Source organism: Furipterus horrens, unplaced genomic scaffold (genome assembly GCF_987537825.1).
Source record: "Furipterus horrens unplaced genomic scaffold, mFurHor1.1.pri manual_scaffold_7, whole genome shotgun sequence".
Taxonomy (NCBI): Eukaryota; Metazoa; Chordata; class Mammalia; order Chiroptera; family Furipteridae; genus Furipterus; species Furipterus horrens.
Genome location: NW_028327177.1, coordinates 102059572 through 102083455, shown reverse-complemented (window position 1 = coordinate 102083455; position 23884 = coordinate 102059572). Strand labels below are relative to the sequence as shown.

The 23884-nt window shown below is 37.6% G+C and overlaps 1 protein-coding gene across 2 annotated transcripts in view; it reads left to right on the top strand.

Annotated features, from left to right (window-relative positions):
* Positions 1-23884, top strand: part of RAD18 (RAD18 E3 ubiquitin protein ligase) — a 109526-nt gene that overhangs the window by 30095 nt on the left and 55547 nt on the right. For both annotated transcript variants that reach the window (XM_090282958.1, XM_090282957.1), the window contains exons 5-9: positions 2755-3092; positions 4956-5055; positions 9595-9779; positions 14701-14777; positions 16289-16349. In XM_090282958.1, the coding sequence (XP_090139084.1) occupies positions 2755-3092; positions 4956-5055; positions 9595-9779; positions 14701-14777; positions 16289-16349 (761 nt within the window). The remainder of the gene's footprint in view (positions 1-2754; positions 3093-4955; positions 5056-9594; positions 9780-14700; positions 14778-16288; positions 16350-23884) is intronic.

Genomic DNA, 23884 nt, shown 5'->3' with positions numbered 1-23884 from the left:
TGGAATATATTTTGCCATTCCCTTCTGGCTTGTAGTGTTTCTGCTGAGAAATCTGATGATAGCCTTATTGGAGCTCCCTTGTATGTTATTAGTTGTCTCTCTCTTGCTGCTTTTAGGATTCTCTCTTTGTCTTTGAATGTTGGCATTTTAATTATGATGTGTCTTGAAGTGGGGCTGTTGGGGTTCATCTTCATTGGGACCCTCTGTGCTTCCTGGACTTGCATGATTCTTTCTCTCCTCATGTTAGGGAAGTTTTCTGTCATTAGTTTTTCAAAGAGGTTTTCTATCCCTTGCTCTTCTTCTCCTTCTGGAATTCCTATGATACAGATATTATTACGTTTCATGTTGTCCTGCAGCTGTCTTAGAGCCCTTCAGTCTTGTTCAGTCTTTTTTCATTTTGTTGCACTGTCTGTGAGTTTTTGTCTATGTTGTCCTCCAGCTCGCTGATCCGATTTTCTGCTTCCTCTAGCCTGTTTTTAATTCCTTCTACTGTGTTCTTCAATTCAGAGATCGTATTCTTCATTTCCTCCTGGCTCTTATTGATAGTTTCCATGTCCTTTTTGATGCTGGTATAATTCTCAGTAAGTTCCTTATAGTTCTTCTGGAGTTCACTGTAGTTTTTCTGGAGTTCTTTGTAGTTTCCGCTGAGCTCATTGAGCTTCTCCATAATCCATGCTTTCAATTCCATATCTGATAGTTTGCTCCCCTCTATTTCATTTAGCACTCTTTCTGGGGACTCTACCTTTCCTTTCGATGGGGGGTTGTTTCTCTGTCTCCCCATTTTTGTGACTCCTATTGTTTGTTGGTGCTTCTTAGAATGATCTGCACTTCCTGGATCTGCCCCTGGTGGCGTCAGATCCTGTACCAGTCTGGGCCTAGGCAGCCTGTTGGAGACTTCCAGGGATCTACTGCCTTTGTCTGACTCCTTTAGTTGATAATCTATTCAATCTGTGATTAGCTGTCAGGTTTAAGGACCGTGGGTGTGGCAGCTTAATTCCTGTAGGCGGGGCTTTTGCTTCCCCTCAGGCTGACGCCACTTGGCCGGAAATGGTCTGCCTGCAGTGTGGGGATGAGTCAGCACTGGGACCCGGCTGGCCGCTTCCCCAGCTCTCCTCTCAAAGCCACCACACCAAACTCTCCCCAAGCATTTCCAGTCCTCTCTGTCTTTCCTCTGCTTGTGCCCAGGGTAAGTGGGGGCAGAATATTTTCATATGTGATCCGCTTAAGAGCTCTTTTTCTCCAGCTGTTTCTCTCCGGCTAGCAAGAAACCCTGTGGCTTTTCGCTTTTCTCAGCTGGATACTATTTTACTTTCCACTCTGTTGCTGTAGGCTGGGAAGCTCAGCTGGGGGTTTAGACCCTGCCCTTCTCAGGGGGAATCCCCAGCTGCTGAGCTGTTTCTCAGTCCCTTCAGTTGCCACCCGTGTGAGCCCAGCCAGCCCTTCCGTGTCTCCGCACTCCCTACCGGTCACGTTGTGATGTAGCGGCCTTTTCTGTCTCTCCGTGGTTATAAGACTTCTCTCCAGCTGGTGTTCGGTTGGTTATTCCAGATGATTTCTCCAAAATTACGTTGTAAATCCAGACTAGTTCTAGGAGGAAGTTAGTGTAGCTTCCACTTACTCCTCCGCCATCTTGTTTCTCCTCTTTGTTGCTCTTTAAGCCAATACTACGGTGCCTTTAATACTGTAGCTGTATAGTAAGTCCTTAAAATCTGTAGTGGAAGTTTTCTACTTTGATTTCCTTAAAGACTGCTGGCATTCTAGGGCTTTGATTTCCACATAAACATTAGAATGAATGTATCATTTCACTCTCAAAAAAAGTTGCTTGTGTTTCGATTGGTATAGCATTGACTCTGAAATCAGCGTGGGAAAATGGGCATCTTAACATTGTTGACTATTCTAGTTCATACACATAGGATATCTCTGTTTAGGCCTTTCAAAAATTTCCCTTAGCACTGTTTTATCGTTAAAGATATAAGTTATATACATTTTTGTTAAATTTATTTTCAGGTGTTTAATATTTTTTATGGTATTTGAAGTGATATTTATTTTAAAAATTTTGTTTTCTGTTAGCTAGTTATATAGCTGAACATTAATTTTTGTTTATTGACATATTCAGTGACCTTGCAAAAATCCACTTATTCTAGTTGCCTGTAGAGTTTTTGAATTTTCTATAACTACAATAATGTCATCTGCAAATTAAAAGCCTTTTTTCCGTATCTTTGTATTTTTTATACCTCTTATTTTGCCTCACACAAAGGCTAGGAGCCCCAGTACAATTTGAAGAGAAATGATAGTAGCATCCTGGTCTATGTTTTGACTTTAGATCAGTGTACAAATCCCAGAAAATGCTGCTAGGAGAAATTCTTGAGAAAAACTGGATCACCTCATGTTTCTCTCTCTCTCAGGGATTGCAGCCTTGTGCTGACTATAGCCCATGCTTACAAACAGTTTTATGTATTTTGTCCAGATTCTAAGTTATTTTAGATTGGAGATTAATTCTGATACTAGTTATTCTCCACTGCCAGAATCTGAAGTCCCGCCATTTTCTTTTATAGACAGGTTAACTGGTTTTAAAGTCAGATATATTGCTTTGTATTTATTTTATTCCAGAAGAAACACTTTGGTTTGGTTGTCATGGAATAAGTTCTATATTTCATAGAAATAAGTATTAATTGGGAAAACAGCTTGTATTAGTTAACTTACTATACAGTTACTTGATATCTTAGTTATCCATTGTGTTTTTTGTGCTTCAAGGAATCATTTGTTGCAGTTTGCCTTAGAGTCACCACCCATTTCTCCTGCTTCCTCCTCTTCAAAGAACCTTGTGGCCAAAGTACAGGCTCCTGTAGCCTTTAGACATTCTTTAAAGCAAGGAAGCAGGTCAATGGAGAATTTCTTGATTAGAGAAACTGATGGTTCTACATCAAAGTTGTTGATAAACAAGAATGAAAGCAAATTCAGCCCTCAAAGAGAGGTGAGCACTTCTGCAAAGACCAAAAAGACACCTTCCTTGGAAAAGATTGCTTCAGGCATCGCAGTTGCTACTGTTCGTGAGGCACCCTCTACATCGACTTTGAAACAAGTTACTAAAGGTAGGAAATTATTTTCATGCATGTATTTTCTTAATGGAAACTGTCTCATCCCATATGACATAGAATAAATAAGCAGTATTTTTGAGGGGGGATAAATGCAAGAAAGGGCAAACCATATCATTTTACAGCAGTCTCAAACGTTGATGTAGGCAGTGCTTCAAGATATGTTCTGTTTCTCACTGATTCAGGCTGATTGCTGCATAAATGAAGCAATTTTAATTAGTTCATACTTTGAATATGACAGTAGCTTTCTGTTTTTCAGCTCTTAATTCCCCCCTCATCCTTCATATTTTTTCTAGTTTAATCTTAAAGAGTGCTTTGTATCTTGTTATACCACTACTTGAACACTTCCAAGCTGTTCAGACTGGTATTTACAGCCTAAAACAATTTGAACCCTGCCCTACCTGTCCAAACTTATTCTCACCTCTGACTCTCAAAAGTCCCTCTTCTCTGGCCAAGCTGATCTCCCCACTGTTCCTTGAATACACACAGGAATTGGCAGCCTACTACCTGCAGTCCAGATTTGCCTTGTCACACCTATTTTTATAAATAAAGGTTTACTGGAGCACAGCCACATCCTTTGTTCACATGTTGTCTTTGCTGCTTTCATGCCATGCGGCAGAGCTGAGTAGTTGTGACAGAGACCACCTGGGTCACAAAGTCTGAAAACTTACTACCTGGCCCTTTTCAATGTGTGCCAACCATATTCTGCCTTTTAGACTCTGTCCAGATCCTAATCACTCTGGTTATATTAAGATTATATTGATAGATCACATCACTAAAGTGTTAGAGCATGTTTTCTGGACTATTTGTGTATAATCTGATTAATTTTTTGATGAGTGGGTCAGCTTGCCTAACCTGTTGATTCTTGTCTCTTCTTGCCAGTGAACTTTGGAGGACCTTTTAGACAGAAACTGTCTGAGACATCTTTGGTACACTCGTAGCACTCACAGTGCAGGGCTATTAGTGGTTATTAAATTTAGATTGACATTAGTTTATTAGTACTCAAGTGTTTAAATTTCATAAGCATATGCAAATTTTACTTGCATTTCCTAGTGTACCTTGTTTTTGGTCAGTTTGTCAATTCATAGTTCTTATGGTAGTATTCTTAGTTTGATAGTTCAGTTATTTCCTCCAGTAGAATCGTTTCTTTCAAGTGAAATCTTACAATGAAGCACAATATATAAAAGAGATAAAAGAGGTCCTGCTGCATTAGAGATGTGCTGCTCCACCTGACCTCCCCTTCATCCCTGTCTATCACCCAAGGTGGCCTCTAGGCCCGAAGAAACTGCCACAGATTTCTGCAACTCTAGGAAACAGTTTGAGAATGATTGTATCTCCTAACTTTAACTCACAAATGAGAGCTAAATTAACAAATTTGTAACCATTGATAGATTGAGCAGTAGTTGGCCTAAACCAACAAATGCTTTAATGTAGCTATACCACCCCCTTCCTGCTCCCCCTTAGCTCTGCCCGCAACCAAGTATGTCCTAACTAAACATGGATGAATGGCTTCTAAGATTTGGGAAAACCTAAGATTAGTTTTATAGTTTGGTCACACCTTGGTAGAAATTACTTAACCAAAGCATTTTCTACTAAACAAATTTCCAAACTTCTTTGCAGTCTCTTTCTCTAGGCCCATGGTTCGAATGATGCGACTTCCCAGAATTTAGTCATTACCCAGGGACTGGTCTGTCCCACTCCTGTGGCCCTGAGTGCCATTCTTTTTCTTCTCTGCTTTTATAAGTACATGTTAATGCTGGGATTCTATTTTTTATCTTAATCTATGAAAGCTGCCATGTTGTATTATTTTTGCCCATTCTACAAACAATAGCCTTTCTTTCTTTTTTTTTTAAAATACAGTAGATTGTCCTGTTTGTGGGGTTAATATTCTGGAAGATCATATTAATAAGCATTTGGACAACTGTTTATCACGTGAAGAGAAGAAGGAAAGCCTCAGAAGGTAAGAAAGTTAAGCATAACCATTGAACTGCTTTAGCTAGGTGCCTCTTGTGCTTTATAAATTTGGGGCAAAAAAATACAATGTTCATTTATCCTAGAGACCAGCTGTCAGAGTCCTTCTCCCGCTTACTCTTTCCTTTACTTCCCTCAGTTACTCTTCCATTCCCTCTCCTTGTTCTTTCCTTTACTCCCACTTTGTCACATATAAGTAACTATTGAATTTAACTGCTAATAAAATTTGACTTTGCAGGAAATTAGTGATTGAGGATTAAATTTTCTTTAAACTTGTTTTCTTCTCTTAGAACTTTAGAACTACCAAATAAAGCCTCTTAGCCAAAGAAAGCCAGGTTAGACTCTGAATATAGAACATATAAATCTTTCTTTGGTTCTTAGGATGCTCAGAAGTTTCACAATTTTAAACAATAATTTTCCCCAAGTAGGCAGTTATATACCAATAACATTAAAAGCTACAAAAGGGTATGTGTGAAATGGAATGTCCCCCGGCCTCAGCCCCCAGGCACCCGGGTGGCATAACTAATATTAAAGTTGTCAACTCAGTGTTTGCACTCAAATTTCTGTTTTGTCTCCCTTATACATCAAAGTCACAGTAATTTATTTATGCAGGCCGCTATTATAAATTATTTGGGAATAAAATTTTAGTCCAAGTTATATTGCTGGTGTTCAGGAGTCAGTGGCTAATGAAGATAATAAGGAAGCAGAAGCTGCAAATTAGAGGACTCAGGCAACGAAGTGAAGGAGAGATGAGACAGTAGTTTGGGAAAGCAGTCAACATCAAGATCAGGGAAGGTTTTGTTTTTTAAAGTAGAAATTGGTTAAGCTTTCAGTCTCTCTCCTTCCACTGTTTCCAGGGAAAGAGCAGATGACAGATGGAACAAGGTTGGGAGCGTAAGAAATGGAGAGTCCAATAATGAAGTTATCTTTGATGTGTAGAAAGAACTTTTCTTCTGAAACAGAAGGGGGTGGGGGAGAGACAGTAGGTGATAATTCAGAGAGATTTGGAAAAGGAGGGGAGGGGTACTAAAGAAATTAATGCCATCCAGGAAATGGGGGCGAATAAATGATAAGCTCTTATGTTTGGTCTGTTTTGAAGGACTTGGAAGAGTATTTTCTAAAAACCATGTTAATAAGCAAGAACATTTTCTTATTTTTTGTGATTAAAGATAAAATGGTGTCACTTAATTTTTATGTAAATGTGGAGTGAATTCATGTTTAAGGGACCAACTTATGCTGTTAGAACTTATAAAAGATGTGCACCATGATGACATTAATTGACAGTTCTTATTGTAGTGTTTTTGATAGTTAATATTTTCCCTCTAGCAAAACCTTTTTTCAGGTGAAATCTTTAACAGTAAACTGTAACATTTAAAATTGATAAAATTGACACTGGCTGGTGTGGCTCAGTGGATTGAGCGCAGACTGCAGACCAAAAGATTGCCGGTTCGATTCTCAATCAGGGCACATTCCTGGGTTGAGGTCTGGCCCCCGGTTGGGTGTGTGTGAGGGGCAACCGATTGATGTTTCTCTCGCACATCAATGTTTCTCTCCCTCTCTTTTTCCCTCCCTTTTCCTCCCTCTAAAAATAAATAAATAAAATCTTTAAAACAGATAAAATTGGCCATGTGGCATTAAAGTAGAGATAGAGGGTCTGCGGATTGTGCTGCCCGACCTGACCTCCTCCCTGCCTGTTGTCCATGGTGGCCTCTGGGACACCTCCACAAATCCCTGTGTAGTCAGGTTTGCACGGCCCTCCCTCCTAGTGGGTAAATTTGTTGCTGAGGATAAAATTAGATTTTTTTTTAGGTTACTTTGATAGTTGAGATTTGGAATAAATGAAACTGGATCATCCCAAGGATTATTTCCCATAAACCATGACAATTGGGTGGCCTGCATTTCTCTTTAGAAATATTTCTTCCTAAAGAAAGAGTTGGGAATGTAGAAGTTGAGCATTTTCTCCTTGAAGAGTAAGGAATCAACACTGATATCTTGCCTGGACTGCTATTTTTCTAGATGCATCCATCATATTTCCTCTAATGCATTTGACTCTTTCAAGTAATCCAAGGACATATTCATGTATAATTAAGTTTTAAGTTCCAATGGTGGTTTCAGATCTTGCTCGGTGGGCTGCTATAGTCTTGCCAGTTGTTCTGTTGTTCAACTTAGAAGCACTGCAAACTGAATCTCTCTCATAGGAAAAGACTGACTATGTACAAGTTAGTATATTGAAGGTTCTGAGAAGTCCTACATTAGGATAATTGTTAAGAGTTTCTTTAGTCCAGTAATTCCTAAATTTATTTCACCCCAAACCCCTTTGTCCTCATAACTCATATCTTGTGAAACTCGTGTTTATGAAGATATATTTAGGGAAACACTGAGCCACATTTCTCTTTAAAGAAGTTACATCTTGACCTGGGGTCTGGTCACGTAAAAGAGTATCTGACATTTAAAAAATTTTCTCCACAACACCCTGACAGGCCATTTCCTCCATATGGATGACAACCCTTAACCCATTCTATGTAGATTCATATCAGAATTGATTCAAAGAATGCTCTTTCTTTTGATGTCCTCAGGTTTTGAGGACGCTTAAATGTGTTTACTCATTTTCACTAAATCATGGAAAGAAGATCAGTGTCATTTTTATGTTTTGGGAAACATTTATGAGACTTCATACTTTAACACTCTTGGTAGAAATCGTTTATTTCTGCTTGCACTTTTCATCGTGTATGCCAGTGACCAGTACAGCTTCCCATTGGAATTTTATAGTCATCAGCTTAATCATCTATCCTTGATAAAGTAACTGTTTGACATATACAGACTTAATGAATTGCCGCTCACAATATGTTTGTATGAATTCCTACAAAACGTTTCAACTCTGGTTACCTACTGGGATTTGGCCATAATGTTACCAGTCTTGTTGAGTTCAGTGTGCTGTCTGTCATTGTAAGAAGAGTGATTTTCAGAAAAATTTAATCTGGTGAGGGTTTGCAGGTCCTTCTACAATTATTTCTAGCTTTTAGACTTCACTGATAGATATAAAAGAAATAATTTAGCCAGGGAATGATACTGTTGGTTAGTAGAGAAATGTCTGTTTTTTTCAATCTATATTTAATGGTCATTTCTCTCATTACGGTCTTTACTATTTGCATCAGATTTACCCTGTGGAACCTTATTAATATAGATTTTTAGGTTCCCACTTCAGGACAGAGTGAGTTGGAGAAGTGACCAAGAATCTGCATTTTAAATAAGCTCTTCAAGTGGTTCTGAGACACACTAAAGTTTGGGTAGCGTGGCCTTGTATGAACTAATTATATGGAAGTCCTTTGTAAAATCTTGATTTTTGATAAGCCTGTTGGCTTCAACTTCCTATTATTTTTTACCTGAGCTTTTGATAGTCTCATTTCAAAATGATCACAATTGTAACAACTACCCTGAAGTACCCAATTGGCAGAGTTGAGTCAGGTGATGTACTCAGAGAACCAATTTATAATCAGATTAAAACTCACTAACTAGTTTCTGTTATAAAACTGTCTTAAGTCATTGATACCCTTAGGTAGCTTGACTTCTATTTCATTTTAACAAATAATGTTTATTAGCTGGTATTTTAGAGGGAGTAAAACTCATTTAATAGGGCTTTGTTATATTTAACATTATAGCTTAGTGCTAATCATTATATCATTTATGAAAATAGAATGAAGAACCAGATGGTGATTTTGCTAATACGCTTCTTATAATGCCTTGTATACGTAATATAATTAATTTAAGGTGAAGAGAACAAAACCCTGTTGTGTTTTTTGCTGTTGTTTTCAATTGTGTGCTCTGAAGATGATGCCACGAGAATACAATCTACCTGTCAGTTTTCTGAATTATTTTTTCATTGGTTATAATGAGTTGGGTAAAGCTATTTGTCTCAACAGGTAGTCTTTTATTTCATCTAGTGCTCTTGCAAAATGATTGCCTTCGATTTGAGGGGCAGTTTTGCCTATGGGTTAAAACTTTTTCTAAAGAAGCTATATATGATAATATTGTTAAAGTCCATAGCTTAATACTCAATAGCATTTGTACTCGAATTATCTGATAATAACTTTTTTAGAGATTTTGCATGGGAGCCATAGGCAAATTTTAGGAAAAGCATGCTTTAAAGAGATAGAGGATTGAATAAGTCTACATAAGAGTGATTCTTAGTGAAGTTCTCATAGCATGTAGTTCACAAGCCTTGTATGTGATGCCCAAGTCTGCAGCTTCAGACCTGACCACTTTCTGAGACCTAAGTTTCTCTGTCTGAATGTCCTACTGGCACCCCTGATGCATCACGTTGAACACTGTCAGCTTTATTTGCAAATTTCAACTTTATTTCCAAATTTCAACTTTATTTCCTTCTCTTTCCCATTTTTATCTTAATAGTTCTGTTCTCCCAGTCACCCTGGTATTGAGTCAGAAAGTAAATTACTAAAATTACTATTTTATGTGAAAAGCATTTGATAATTCACAATAATCCTCAGTAATCTTTTTTTCTCCTTTTCAGTTCTATTCACAAAAGGAAGCCGCTGCCCAAAACTGTATATAACTTGCTATCAGATCGCGATTTAAAGAAAAAGCTGAAAGAGCATGGATTATCTATTCAAGGAAATAAACAACAGCTCATTAAAAGGCACCAAGAATTTGTACACATGTACAATGCCCAGTGTGATGCTTTGCATCCTAAATCAGGTAAAGCAATAAAACAGTGAGCTATGCTTGTCCCTCATAAAGCAGTTTTGCATAGCTCAGGAATTATAAACCATAAAAAAAAATTTAATAGATACAGTTTTGAAAATAGGTAAGACATGCAAATATGTTTCTTCAGAAGATACTAGATTATATACTATGATAAACCAGCCTTCTCTCAGCCAGTCTCAGTCTCCATTCCCTTCTCAGAAGCAGTAACTGCTGCAAATTTCTGTGTTTTTCCAGAGATAGTGGGGTATAAAGAGTTGATCTAGAGACCCTGGGTTATAGTCCCAGCTTTGCTCCTCTGTGACTTGGTGACTTTTGGGCAAGTTCCTTAAATTCCTTATTATCTCAGTTTTCTCATCAATAAAATAAAGGTTATAACACTACCTACTTCATAGTGTTTTTGAGATAAATAAATGAACAAGCTCATATAAAATGCTTAGCACAATACCTTAGCAGGTAGTTAGTATTCAGTAAATGTTACCATTCTGATTACTATACATAAACATATATCCTTGATCATTATTGTTTTATAAAATTGTATTATGTAGTCGTACATCACGTAACAACATTTCAGTTCATGATGGATCACAGATAGGACAGTGGTCCCTTAAGATGATAATGGAAGAGAAGAATTCCTATCTCCTAGTGCTGTCGTCGTCCTCATAACTTGTAGTGTAATGCATTACACAGATACTTACCATCGTGTTACAGTTGCCTGGTAACCTCTCACTCAGGCTCGCAGCCTGGAAGCACTGGGCTCTACCGTATAGCCTAGGTGTGCAGTAGGCCATATCACGTCGCTTTCTGTAAGTGTACTCTGTGATGTTTGCATGACAGGATCGCCTAATGGCACATTGCTCATGGTGTATCCCTGTTGTTAAGCAGTGCATGACTGTATGCACTGTTTAATGATTTGTCCTTTTCATTTAACCACACACATTTTTTAAAAAATTGAAGTATAACATGCAAACACAAAAGTACACAAATTATAAATGTATTTTTTGGTGAGTTATGACAAAACAAGTTTCACAAAGGCAAACATATCTGTAACCAGTACTTACATCACCACCAACATCCCAGAAGTCCCTGTCCTCCCCTCCAATCACTACTGCCTTCATTCTCACCGATGACCACCTTCTTGACCTCTAACACTGTGTATTCATTTTGCCTATTTGGCCTATATTTGATTTTTATAAATGGAATAATAAATAGCTTATGCATATTGAGTCTATATTTGTGCACTGTTATGTTTATAAGAGGGGAAGGGTGGAAATCAAATCACCAACCTTTCAGTTTGCAGGCTGGCACTCAATCCACTGAGTCACACCAGCCCAGGGCTAAAAGATTTATTTTTATAATGTACTTGCCATCATGAAAGTATTACATACAATAGCAGTTTTGTTTGCTTTTGTTTCAGAAATGTTCTTATTGCTTGTTGAAGAATTTTTATGATGGTAGCTTAAAAATTCTGGTCACGTAATTCTGACATCTGAGTCATCTGTAGTGTTGGTATCTGTTGATTGTCTCTTCTCATTCAAGTTGTGATTTACCTGCTTCTTACTATGACACGTGTTTTTATTGTATTCTGGACACAATTATGTAATAATATGAGATTGTAGAACCTATTTATTCTGTTTTAGCAAGCAGTCACCCTGTTTTGGTTTAGCACCCAGATCCTGGCCTACTTTTGTGGGCTGTGATTCTAATGACAATTTAGCTTTCAAAGCCCATGCATTGTTTTTCTGGTCAGCGTCAACTTAACTGCTACCTGGAGGCCACTCTGAAAACCTGTATTCCTACTGTGGTTCAGTTCTCAAACCTTTTGCCGTATTCTAGATACTGGGTCAGGGGTGTGTCCAGATTTCCTCTGCAGGTTTAAAGAATGCTTTTCTCCAGGTTTCTTCCGTTTGAGATTTCCCCTCCAAGCAGTAGTTGGGAGGTTGAGGGTGCCACCTGCTGCTGCTGGGGGAGTGGGTAGAAGTCTAGGCTCCTTCCTGGGTTTCCCCTGATACTGTGTTGGCAGGAGAGGAAAGCTTGCCCCAGGCCTCTTGCTACTGCTTCGTGGTTATGGAGGATTTTCTCCGTGAGTCTGTGTGTGTGTGTATGTATGTTGTAGTTTTGTTTTGTGTTCATCCTGCTTGGTGTTCTTTGAGCTTCTTGCATTCGTGGTTTGACTTCTTTCATTGTATTTGGCAAATTCTAGCCATTATGTCTTCACATATTTCTTCTCCCTTTTTTCTTTTTCTGGGATATCTCTTACATGTACGTTAGACCTTTTGATATTGTTCCACAGCTCTTAGGTGCTCTGTTCTGCTTTATTTATTTTTTCCTCTTGTTTCCATTTGGGTAATACCATTAATCCCATTTCAGCTTTACTGATGCTTCCCTTTGCTGGGTCAAGTTATCTCTGTTAATGTGGGTGTTTTTTTTGTTTTTGTTTTTGTTTTTAATGTCTAACTTTTCTCTTTTATTCTTCTTGATGGTTTCATCTCTGTCCTGTAATGCCCCATCTGTACACTCATGTTGTTCATTTTTTCCACTAGGTATTTTAGCATAGTAGTAATTTATAATTCCAGTGTGATAGTTCTAACATAAGGGTGATATCTGAGTTTGGTTTTGTTATTGTTGTTTGTGTGCTTGCTCATATATTTTGTAAATTTTGGTTGAAAGCCAGACTTTTTGTGGGAGAATCTAAACACTGAAATAAATAGTATTTGTGCCTTAAAAAATGGACGTGTCTTTTGATAGGTCTTTATTATTGTGTGGGATTGACTTGCTTTTGGTTTTTGTTGTTGCTGTGATTGTCCTCAGTTTACCACTAGTTTCATACCCCTTGTGCTTTAGGTTGGTGGCTGCGTTACCACAAGTGTGTTTGTTTTGCAAATGTACCTGTACCGCTAGTACAGGATTTCCCTGTGAGCCTGCACCTCAGAGTCTCTCCATGCTCACTTCTCTCCTGGTGGAGGATAGATTATTGTTATTTGTCATTGGAGCATGCTGGCTCACTGGTAGCGGGGATGGGGTCATTCTCTCTTATTCAATTTCAGTCTTAGTCTTAGTCTTAGGCAGACTCTTTGATACTGGGTCTCAGGGGTGAGGCTCTGCCAGTGAACCTGCACCTCCCATAGTGGCTGGAGTCCTCTGGTGGTTTCCTGAACCTCCTGCAGATTTTGTTTGTTTCCTTCCCCCAGTGACGGTGGGTCATTTACCTGTGTTCTGGGGAGTACAGTTTTGCTGACCATCCCTCAGTGGCATAATGCTTTTGTTTCTTCAGGTTTAGAGATCTGGTAGGGCTTCGTGTGTTTTCTGCAGTAGGGGCTGTTCTCCTTTCCCAGGCCTGGGTCTGGAGGGATACTTTAAAAAATTTTCTGCCCTTCCCCCAGTCGTTCTTGTGAGTATTCAGTAAAATTTATAGACAGTTGCCTTGGAATAGATGTGACTCCCCTTGAGTCTAAGCTTCCCAGGATTTTTATACTTTTGTTGTGGTTCACCCTTAGCCTTTTTTAATTCATCAAAAAGTTTAGGTGAAATATTCTTACCCAGAGGTTGAGTGGTCCCAGTTTTTATCCCATGCTCTGCCTCATGTCAGCCAGTTTTTATGACCCGCTCTGTCCTTTGAGGCACCTCTTTCCTTAGATTTCAGGCTGGTTAGTTGCCCTGTGACTTAGCTCTGATGGATTCAAGGAAAGTTATAATTTTATAGATTATCCATTGTTTTCTTGTTGCTAGGGTGGGAGTGTCATTATATCCAGCCCTCTACATCATAAAAAGAATCAGAAGTCTACCTGAAAGATTTAAGCCCCTAAATTGTACGCAATCCTAATATAGTTTCCTTAATACCTTAGAAGAGAGTATACCAGCTGTTCTCTATCTTGAATGATACTTGTGCTAAGGGATTGGATATAATATATACAGGTGGTCCCCGTCTTGTTATACCATGATTCTCTAAATTTATGCTAGCTGTTCGTGCTCACACAGAGAGATGTTGTTTCTACTGGTTTTATATTAAGGGAGGCAAAGGTACCTCCCAGTGTATCTTTTGTATAAAACAAACTTTAAATTGAGGTCATTGCATTCTTAAATGTGGCTTTTATAAAAATGTTAAAATGGGATTATATCTAATTCATATAAAACTAGAGTGAAGAATGTGACTCCCCTTGTGTACCTATTATCCAGCTCAACCAGCATGGAGCCGTGCCTGTTGCGTGTCATCTGTCGCTTACATTCCTCCCACCCGTGGATTATTTTGAGGCAAATTCCAGACATAATATCTTTTTGTGTATAAGTGTATGTAGGGGATTGTAGATTTTTATTCTGTGCCATATGTTTTTTAGTTTTAAGGTGTTCACTTTGGAGGCAGAAAGATAATGCTTACAAATTCAATGCTATTTGCATTCCAAGGCATTTATATATGTGGCAGAGTGTATCCCAGACCTCTGATGTTTGTGACTGGTAACTACACCTGCTGACAAAAGTTCTGGAGGCAAGGCCATTTCTCTCTGGTATTTTGTAGACCTTTGTGTCTCCTAGAAAAGTAGGCTGTTGTACCATCTTTAGTGTATTGGAGTTTGAGTGGATATCCCCTAAGAATTAATTTACAATAATACATTAATTTTCATATTCCATTGAGACTGTTATTTATACCTGTATACTCAAAGAAAAGAGCACAGTGACTTTATTGTATTTTTTCTGGTTATCTTTTAAATTTTGCATATATAAGAGTTGAGTGTTTTAACTTGTTATTTAAAAAAATTTTTATTTTGAAATAACTTTAGCCTTACAGAAGAATAATAAAAACAGGACAGGGAGTTTATGTGTACCCATCATGCAACTTCATTGTTAACAGCTTACATGACCATTGTATAATGAGCAAAACCATGTAATTAACATTGGCTATATATCTTTATTTTAACAGCTCCTGAAATAGTTCAAGAAATTGAAAATATGGAGAAGACTAGGATGCGTCTTGAAGCTAGTAAATTCAATGAAAGCGTATGTTATAGTTTCTTTCAGTATCTGGGTAGAAGTAAAGGAAAGAAAAGTTGAATACTAAATTTTTTAAAAAATATTTATTTATTTATTTATTATTTTTAGAGAGGGGAAGGGAGGGAGAAAGAGAGGGAGAGAAACATCAATGTATGGTTGCCTCTTGAATGCCCCCAGCTAGGGACCTTGCTGGAGACCTGGCCTGCAACCAAGGCTTGTGCCCTGACTGGGAATCAAACCAGCGACCCTTTAGTTCGCAGGCTGGCACTCAGTCCACTGAGCCACACCAGCCAGGGCTGAATACTCTACTAAATTTAAAGCAGCCAGTATATATTACGTCTGTTCAATGGGAAATGTAATAGAACACATTTCCATTTACTATATTATGACTTACTTGCAGCTCATTTTTTAACACAAGATTCTCTCATATTTATCAGTCTTCTAGCATGACATGCAATCTAAAGTAGAGTTTATTAAAGTTAGAGTCCTTAGAAAAAGCATATGCCTGTATATATAAGGTAACCTTTATATTGGTCCTTTCTCTGCTGGTTGCTTTTGATAAGCTGTTTAACTTCTGCAGCCCTTAACTTCATCTGTAAAACTCAGGGGTTGAACTCTGTGAGTCTCTAATATCACCAGTTAGCTCTTGCTTTCTGCAATTCTGTGATTATGCTGATTGAGAAATTAATTGTAGGAGTTTATGAGGATTGAGTGTCTATTGAGCTTATTGAAGGAATCAGAGGCCTAAAATTTTTCACTACTGCCTTGTTCTAGCTTGGTGGCCCCAAAACTTGAGGAAGAATGCCTAAGAAGAAAATAGTCATTGTGTCCTATGACACTGGAGGAAGTGTTCTGGGCTCTTTTTTTTCTAGACCGTCAGTAATGTATTTGTAAGGAAAACAATAACCTTAGGGAAGAGAGTTTATAATCAGATAGTAGAAAAAATGAGATTTTCATTGAATTTATTACTCCCTATGTGCTGACTACTAAGGTGGAGACTATAATGAATAATGTAAGTAGACATCTGATCTTTTAAGTTTAAGATTTTAAAAAGTGAAACAAGAAATTTAACATTAAGTCTGTATTTTCCCTATATTACATTTCTTATAGATTTGGTGAAGTTAGGTTGGAAAAGATAGAAGGGACACAAGAAGATTTACCTTATTAATGATCTGCTAAATGTCTCCAGTCTTGTACTTTAAAGTGTCACCTATTGTATTAAGAGATGTGACAAATTAAGTATTGAAAATATGAAATTTAATTGTTGTATTAGTACTTCATATAGTCTAATGGAAGCCATGTTTATTTTCTACTGATGAGAAGTAATGAGTAAATTGTATACTAATTATGATATTCAAGAGAAGCACACAGGAGTTACTTTTTCTAGGCCTATCTAAAAGAGATGAGGGATTATTTTACTCTTATTTTAAGCATCCACATCTGAGATTTTAAAGTTTATAGTATTTCTATTTTTGTATTTAATGAATTTTTAATTAACAATTTTTGGATCATTTTAGATAATGGTTTTTACGAAGGACCAAACGGAAAAGGAGATAGATGAAATTCACAGTAAATATCGTAAGTTGTATGACATTCTCTTTATTTGCAAAGAATCTGGATTGCAGTTTTTTATCTTAAGTAGATTTTTAAAATATTTTTTTATATTAATTTTGAGACAAACTTCTTGTCAATATTACTTAAGAATGCATTTTAATTGTGTTTACTAAGGCAGTGACCTTTTTTTTATCAGTCAGTGTGCTTGCTTTTTGATTTGTGACTAACATTCATTCTACTTTGAGCTTATCACTAAGCACTTTGCAAATATTAATTAGTTGCTCTCAAAGCATCTCTGTGAGAAGAAAATGGGATTAAAATGGAAACATTTCTGACTTTACATCCTGTCCTCAGGCCACTCAATGACAATATTTCTGTAAAGAATTTCAGCACTTCATAGCTTGCAAATTTGTGCCAAAATGAGTTTTCATTTTATTAGATATTAACAATTTCCTAACTTTATCACTTTCTTTTCCTTAAATGGCTTTTGTATATATCTTTCCCAGGGCTGTCACAGGGCTGTTTTGTCAGTTGGGTAGCTGTTATTCTTTGTTTGTTTGGTTTGTTTTTAGTTTAAATTTACATTTAAGTACTTGGCGAACAGTAGGTAGTTCATAAATGTTTGTTGGATGAGTTTTTAGTTGTGTCAAGAGAAATTTGTTTTCCTTTTTCAGTTCTTAAGCTTTGAAGGGGCAGATTCAGCAGAGATCTGTTTGGGGAAGAGGACGTAGTGCACAGGCAGTGCTTGTGGCCTGTGTCATACTAGGCTATTCGCAGACCATAGGCAGGACAAGTCACAGCTCTGTTGCTAGAAAGATAAGTGTGGTGTGATTTTTTTTTTTTCTTTTTTAAATCAACTTTTAGAAAGTCAAAGCGATTTTTCTTGAGACAGGAGATAGAGACTATCAGATGATCACCGAATTGGCAAAACTAAAGCCTGTAACAATAAGAAAAATAAAACTTACATTGAGAAGAAGTAATTTAAATCACTAGAAGAATCATATCCAATAAACATGCCACACTAAGGAAGAAGTAGATTAGATAAAGACAATATACAAATACCTATCCCCCGCCATTTAAGTATATAAAAAAAAGCTTAACTTTACTAAAAAAGGTCATGTTAAAAATAATTGATTTAGGCCTAAAATAAACCTTAGTATATAATTAAAAATAAACAAACAAAAAGAAAACAAAACCTTTCAGGCACTTCTAAAACTTAAGAGCTTAGCCTTGTAGTTTAGTCATACGTTGTGATTTGGTGTTGGGCTCCAAATATACTATTGATTTCTATTCTTCACTTAAACATTTTAATTCATACTTTACATGCATGTAGTTTTTAAAAAATCACATATGTCTGCAAGGCTTATTATAAAAAGAAAACAAAACTCTTGCCTCCTCGACCACCGTTCCCACTCCATAGAAATAACAGTTGTCAGGACTTTTGGCTTTTGTTTTGGTGATTATATTTATTTTTATGAAAAGATTGTTCTTCCTGCTATTTCTTGAAGTTTTTCAGTTTTTCATGTTAACTATTGATTAATGTCCCAATATGAAGAATGAATATTTAGCTCTTTTATACATCTGACTTCTACCTTTGCCTTCTTCCCATCCTCTGGTTACTGTAATTTTTTGTAAGTTTAATATTTAGTTAGATATGTTACAGTTTGAACTAGACAACATACATTCTGAGGTTATGAAGGGTAGCAGACTATGCCACCCCCCAAATACACTCCTGTGGCATAAGAATTAATTACTTTTAACTGAAGGCAACTGGGAAGAAGCAGATTTTTTTTTAATGTGCTGCCTTCCGCCTGTTTGCCTAAAAGCAGGACATAAATTTACAAGTGTCTGTTCATCATTCCCTCTCTCCCTAGAGATAAGTTAGTCTTCATATCAAAGGAGAAGGCACTCTTAAGTCTGTGTAACAGACCTTACTCTTGTTGACTGTGTATTTCCTAGTCACCTCCCTGTAACTGGCCTCCCACGCACCTTTTTTTTGGTGGTGGTGGTGGGGGCGTTGGCGGAGGGGACTACCTGGCAGTGGTATGTAAGCCAGTGTTCTGTTCTAAGTTACATCTTTGTAATCTAGGTAGCTTCCAAGAATACATAAGGTATACATGTTTATAAACTTCTGGGTGTCCTTTTATTTTTATCTTTTAATCTCTTTTGTTATAAGATTACCAGCAAAGAACTAAGAAGGTTGGAGGGAAAATTATTTTTTTCTCCCCTACAAATATAATCCTTTTCAGGAAAACATTCTTTTTTAAAAAATAATTAATAATATTCTTTTACTTAGTTTTCTATGTATCTAGTATTAATTTATCTCTAAACTTCCCACCAGAAATGTTCTAATACATTTAAACATATTGATGGATGATCAACTCATTATTTTCTCTAGGACATCCTGCCTGAGGCAGCCCCCAGCCTCTGGTGCTGTCCTGTTCCATTCTGCTCTAGTTGCTCTCTGCTGCTCTCCTGGAATTTCCTGTCACCAGCCATCTGGGTATTGTGCTCTCCTCCCTGCTGTGTGCATCACTTATTTCAGCATCCAGATCTGCCTTTTCTCTCTTGTTTTGGTGGAATACCTTTTGCAGGAAACTCCCTGAGAAAAAGGTTTATGGAGGAACGTTTTTTAAGACCATATGTAACTGGGAATATTACCTTTACTATTGATTGGTTATTTGACTGAGTTTACAGTTTTAGTTTGGAAAGATTTTCCCCTCCAAATTTTGAAGGTTTTTTTTTTTTTTTTTACCGACTGGTATCTTCTTCCAGCATTGTCACCATTAACTATCTTGCATTCTAGTTCTTTATCCTTCATGTATAACACCTTTCCCTTTTCTGACCCACACATGTTCTGTTTATTATGTTCTGTTAGTCTCTGTCTTCTTTCTCTTGATTTCATGTATTTCTTGTTCTTCTCTCTACCACTGTTGTAGTCACAATTGCTTCCTAACTTAGTCACCCCCTATCTACTCTTGATCCTCTTGATTCATTAATCCCCAAAAGCCAGATTGTCTTTTAAAATTGGTCAGTCTTCTGATCATACTGTTTCTGCCTTGCTGCCCTCCTGCCATTATCAGAAGCTTTCCAGTGGCTTTTAAGTGCACGAAACCTATCATTTCCTGTATCTGGACTTGCCTACCTCTAGCCTTATCTCTTTCCCTTATTGCTTAGGATCTGACTACTCTGGTTATCTTTCACTTCTTTCATCAAGTTTTCTGCTGCTGCAGGGCCCCTGTTACCCTCTTCTCTCTTTGTTGGGAATTGCCTCCTTCTCTTGATTGTGTGTGGCCTCATCTTCTTTCCCAGCACTTAATCAGCTTCATTGCAACTCCAATGGGAAATCCTCTGTGATCTCCCAGACAAGGTAAGGTTTTCCTTTTATATGTACTTATATCATGTCGCTGTTTCATTTGTTCATTCAATATAAGTGTTTTCAGTAAGTACTAATATATGCAAGACACTTCCTAGGTGCTGGGGATATATGAATGAACAAGATAGCCATAAAGCCCATCCTTTTGGAGTTTATATTCTACTAGTATTTTAGAAGGTAATAAATGAAAAAGAGAAAAATAAAAACAAGGAAGGGTATAAGAAAGTTTACATTTTTGAGAGGATGGCCATGATGATTATGAATTGTACAATTAAATTGTAATTATTTCTAATTAATTTCTAATGATGTGTTTTAGTTTGCTAGGGCTTCCGTAACAAAGTACCACAGAATGGGAGGCTTCATACAACAGACATTTATTGTCTGACAGTTCTGGGGGCTAGAAAGTCCAAAATCAAGCTGTCAGCAAGATTGGCTCCTCTGAGGTCAGTGAGGAAAGGATCTGTGCCAGCCCTCGCTCCTTGCCTCCTTCGTCTCTTCATGTTGCCTCCTCTATATGTATTTCTGTGCCCCTTTTATAAAAACGCCAGTTGTACTGGGTTAGGGCTCACCCTAACAACCTCATCTCAGCTTTATTACCTCTGTAAAACCCCGTCTTCAGGTAAGGTCACATTCTGAGGTATGGGAGGTTAGTACCTCAAAATATGAAATTTAGAGAGACACCATTCACCCCATGACCGTATTTAATAGTATTTTATTTCCTTAAGAAACTGGAAGTTCTACAATAGAGGAAATGTTTCTTGCTTGCTTACTGCTTTGTGACCAAGTGAATGAAGATGGGAGAATCATCATGTTTATCAGAGTCTATCAAGCCTCTAAAAAATAGGCTAAGAGAAAATAAACATTTTTTTTTCTTTCCCACCCATGTCCCCTCCCTCTGAAACAATTCTCTGAGAGGCGGGAAGTGCCCTGCACCAACCGAATTCCAGCATTTTTCTGCATCACTCGCTATTCTGTTTACTTTTGAGAAGAAGCATACAAGCTTAGGTATTGGCCATACTTCAGCTACCTCCTATCCTCTGGCTTGTGCAGACTTTTCTTCCATTCATTTATGCTTGGTCACTTTTTCAGAGAAAAGACAGGTAGAAAATCACAATTATTGAATATATATTCTGTGTCAAGGATTCTACAGATGTTATTTTAGTAATTCTCTCAGCAATTCTGTGAAGCTATTATTATTAAGAAACTGAGACTCAGAAACGTCAGACAAGTCACTCATTAGTAAGTAAAAAGCAGAGCAGGAAATGAAACCCAGGTGTACCAGATGCTCGAGTCTAAGCCCTTCACACTATGCAAGAGATGCTTTGAATCTGAGTGAATCACTTGTATGTTGGAAACCTTTTTTGGATTTAGTTTCAGGTCACATAGTGCATTAAAAGAAGCTTAATTTTATGAATGGACTACTTTGGTAGTTTTGTTATGATACATCTATTTTTCTTTAAATCAGTCTTTTGGATGGACTTGTAATTCATGAGCTCCTCTTTCAGTAATGGAGAGAAAGAGTGAAATCAGTCAATTTGAACTTTCTGTAGAAAGTGTATTTGAAACACAGGTTGAATCAAATAAGTTTGAGTTACTTGTGAACTTTAGATACCAGATGCTTTTGATAAGTCTTCTTAATGAAAATTGTGAATTGCTCCAGTAAGAGGCAGAATCTTAGCCTAATGGAAAGTTACTCTATTTGCCTGCCATGAAAGACATATTTTTGATATCTTCATGTTTTTTGCCTTGATGAAATTCAGTTTTATACTTTGCTGGAAAACAAAAGCAACTCCAGTGAGCATTCTCATTATCTCCTGTAACTTTTCCTGGGAGTATCAGTTTGATCTTGCTAAGAAGGCAAGGCATTTTAGCACAGTTAATTTATTCCCTTGTACTTTTGTTTGGTCGTTAATTCAACAAGTATTTATTGAACATCTACTTTGTGCCAGCTGCTATTCTATGTATTGTGTACACAGCAGAGAAAAAGATGCATGATCACTTTTCTCGTAGAGCTTTCATTCTAGTGGCAGAAAGATAATATAATAAATCAGCAGATGTTTATAATACAATTTTAGGTGGTACATGCTCAAAAGAAATAAAACAGGGTGGTCTGAGAGAAATTATGAGGGCATTAAGTAAGGTAGTTAGGAAAAGGCTTTTCTTGAGGAGTGGACATTTAAAATAAGACATGAGGAAAATAAAAATAAAGAAGCAGTCATTCACTGAGCTGAAGGAAGAGTATTCTTAGAGAACCTAAAAGGCAGAGGCTCTAAAGTAGAAGCAAAGAAGGTGAATGTGGCTAGAGTGTAGCAGTAAGTGATGGGGGCAAATGGTATAAGGAATGGGAGGGCCAGATTATATATGATCTTATAAGATTTTATTTTGAATTTTGTTATCAGTGCTCTGAGAAGCCATTGGAAGGTTTAAAAAGATAGTACTATGATTTTACATCCATTTTAAAAGATCCTGATATTTGTTGAATAGAGAATAAATTAGAAGGCAGCAAACAATAGTAAGAAAACCAGTCTGGAATCTCATCACTCAAACAATATTTACTGATCATCAGTTACTGCATCCCAGACAGTATTCTAGGTGTTGGGAATATAATGTTAAACAGACTAAGTCTCTGCCTGCATGGGCCTTACATTCTAACAGGAGTAGTCAGACAATAAACAAATGAGTAAGATGTGTAATAGTCAGTTAGTGAGTGATCTATACTATAAAGAAATGTAAGGCCAGAATAGAGGGAGCTACTGTTTAGATTTGGTGGTCAGGGAAGGCCTCTTTAAGAAGGAGGAATGATATATGAGGAGAGCCCTGAAGTGACACTGCTATTGTAAATTGTGACAGCTATGACCTAGTCTAGAGTGGCAGCAATATAGAAAAGGGATAGCTCAAGGTTGTTAACTTTGAAGTAGAACCAGTGGTACTCACTGATAAATTTAATACAAGGGTGACTAAAAAGAGGAATTAAGAACAACTTATATTTTTGATTTAATCGCTGGATAAATAATGGTGTCATTTACTGAAATGGAGACCAGGGGAGGATTTATGGATGGCGAAAGGGAATCAGAATTTCTGTTTAAGTTTTGGTTTCTAGTGGAGAGCCAAGCAGAAAAGAGAATTAGGTATGAGTGAATGAGCTACCTAACCAAACAGTCATGTTGTGCTTACAGGTAGTAGTTAAAGTTAAGTACTGGGAGAAGATTACTGGGAAGAAGAGTGCTATAGGGAACAGAGCCTAATCCTAAGCCCTGGTGGGCTCCAATTTCTAGAGCAGTGGTTCTCAGTTCTTCAAGCCTCTTTACACTATTAAAAGTTGTCAAGGACACAAAAGAACTTTTGTTTATATGGGTTATATCTGCAGATATATACCATATTACAAATTAAAATGTATAGGACTTATGCTTCTGGTCAAGTAGAGTAACTGGGACCTGATACAACATAAATGGACAAAATGTATGAAACAGTGGTTTTTAATACACTGGATTTAAGGTAACGGACAGGAATTATCTACAAGATAGGGGAAAAAATGAGATGAGGCTGTGGTGCCGGCAGGGGGAGCCCACGCAGGGCCTGGTGGACTCTGAGTTAAGGAGAAAGACCTAAGATACCAGGGGAAACCGAAGGAGCTAGAGTCGGCAGGACAGTGCAGGAGAGGAGAGAGTAGTGCAGAAAGAGAGAGAGCCCTAGGAATCTGCAGAAGGTTCATCTTGTAAGTATTCATTCAGTATACAAAGGATGTTCTCTGACTATTACCAAAGGAGAACCAGGACTGGGGCAGGTCTGCCCAGCACCGTTTGGAAATAGGATTTTTCTGTGGTGTTGCAGGAAATTAATTTCAGGGACACACACGTAAGAGGATCTTAAGCAATAGTGGCAAGATTTATTAGGGTGAAAATAGATTGTATGCCCTCAGAGAGGCAGAGAGTGGACAGGCTATAGTAGTAGCTGTGTGGACAGAAGCAAAAGGAGAGTCCTCTGCTGCTGCTCACAGCTCCCCTGGTTGCAAGTCTTGTGGGGATCCTTAGAGTTTAGGAGAAAAGAAGGCAAAAAGTGTGTGTCTGGGAAAAGGTTTGGCATGCTCCCAGGTAGGCGCACGCTGGGTTCTTTGCCTCGCTTCTGTATATTTCCTTGGGTTCGGAAAAGAGCAGGCTTTCTTTCAAATTATTCAATCTCTAAT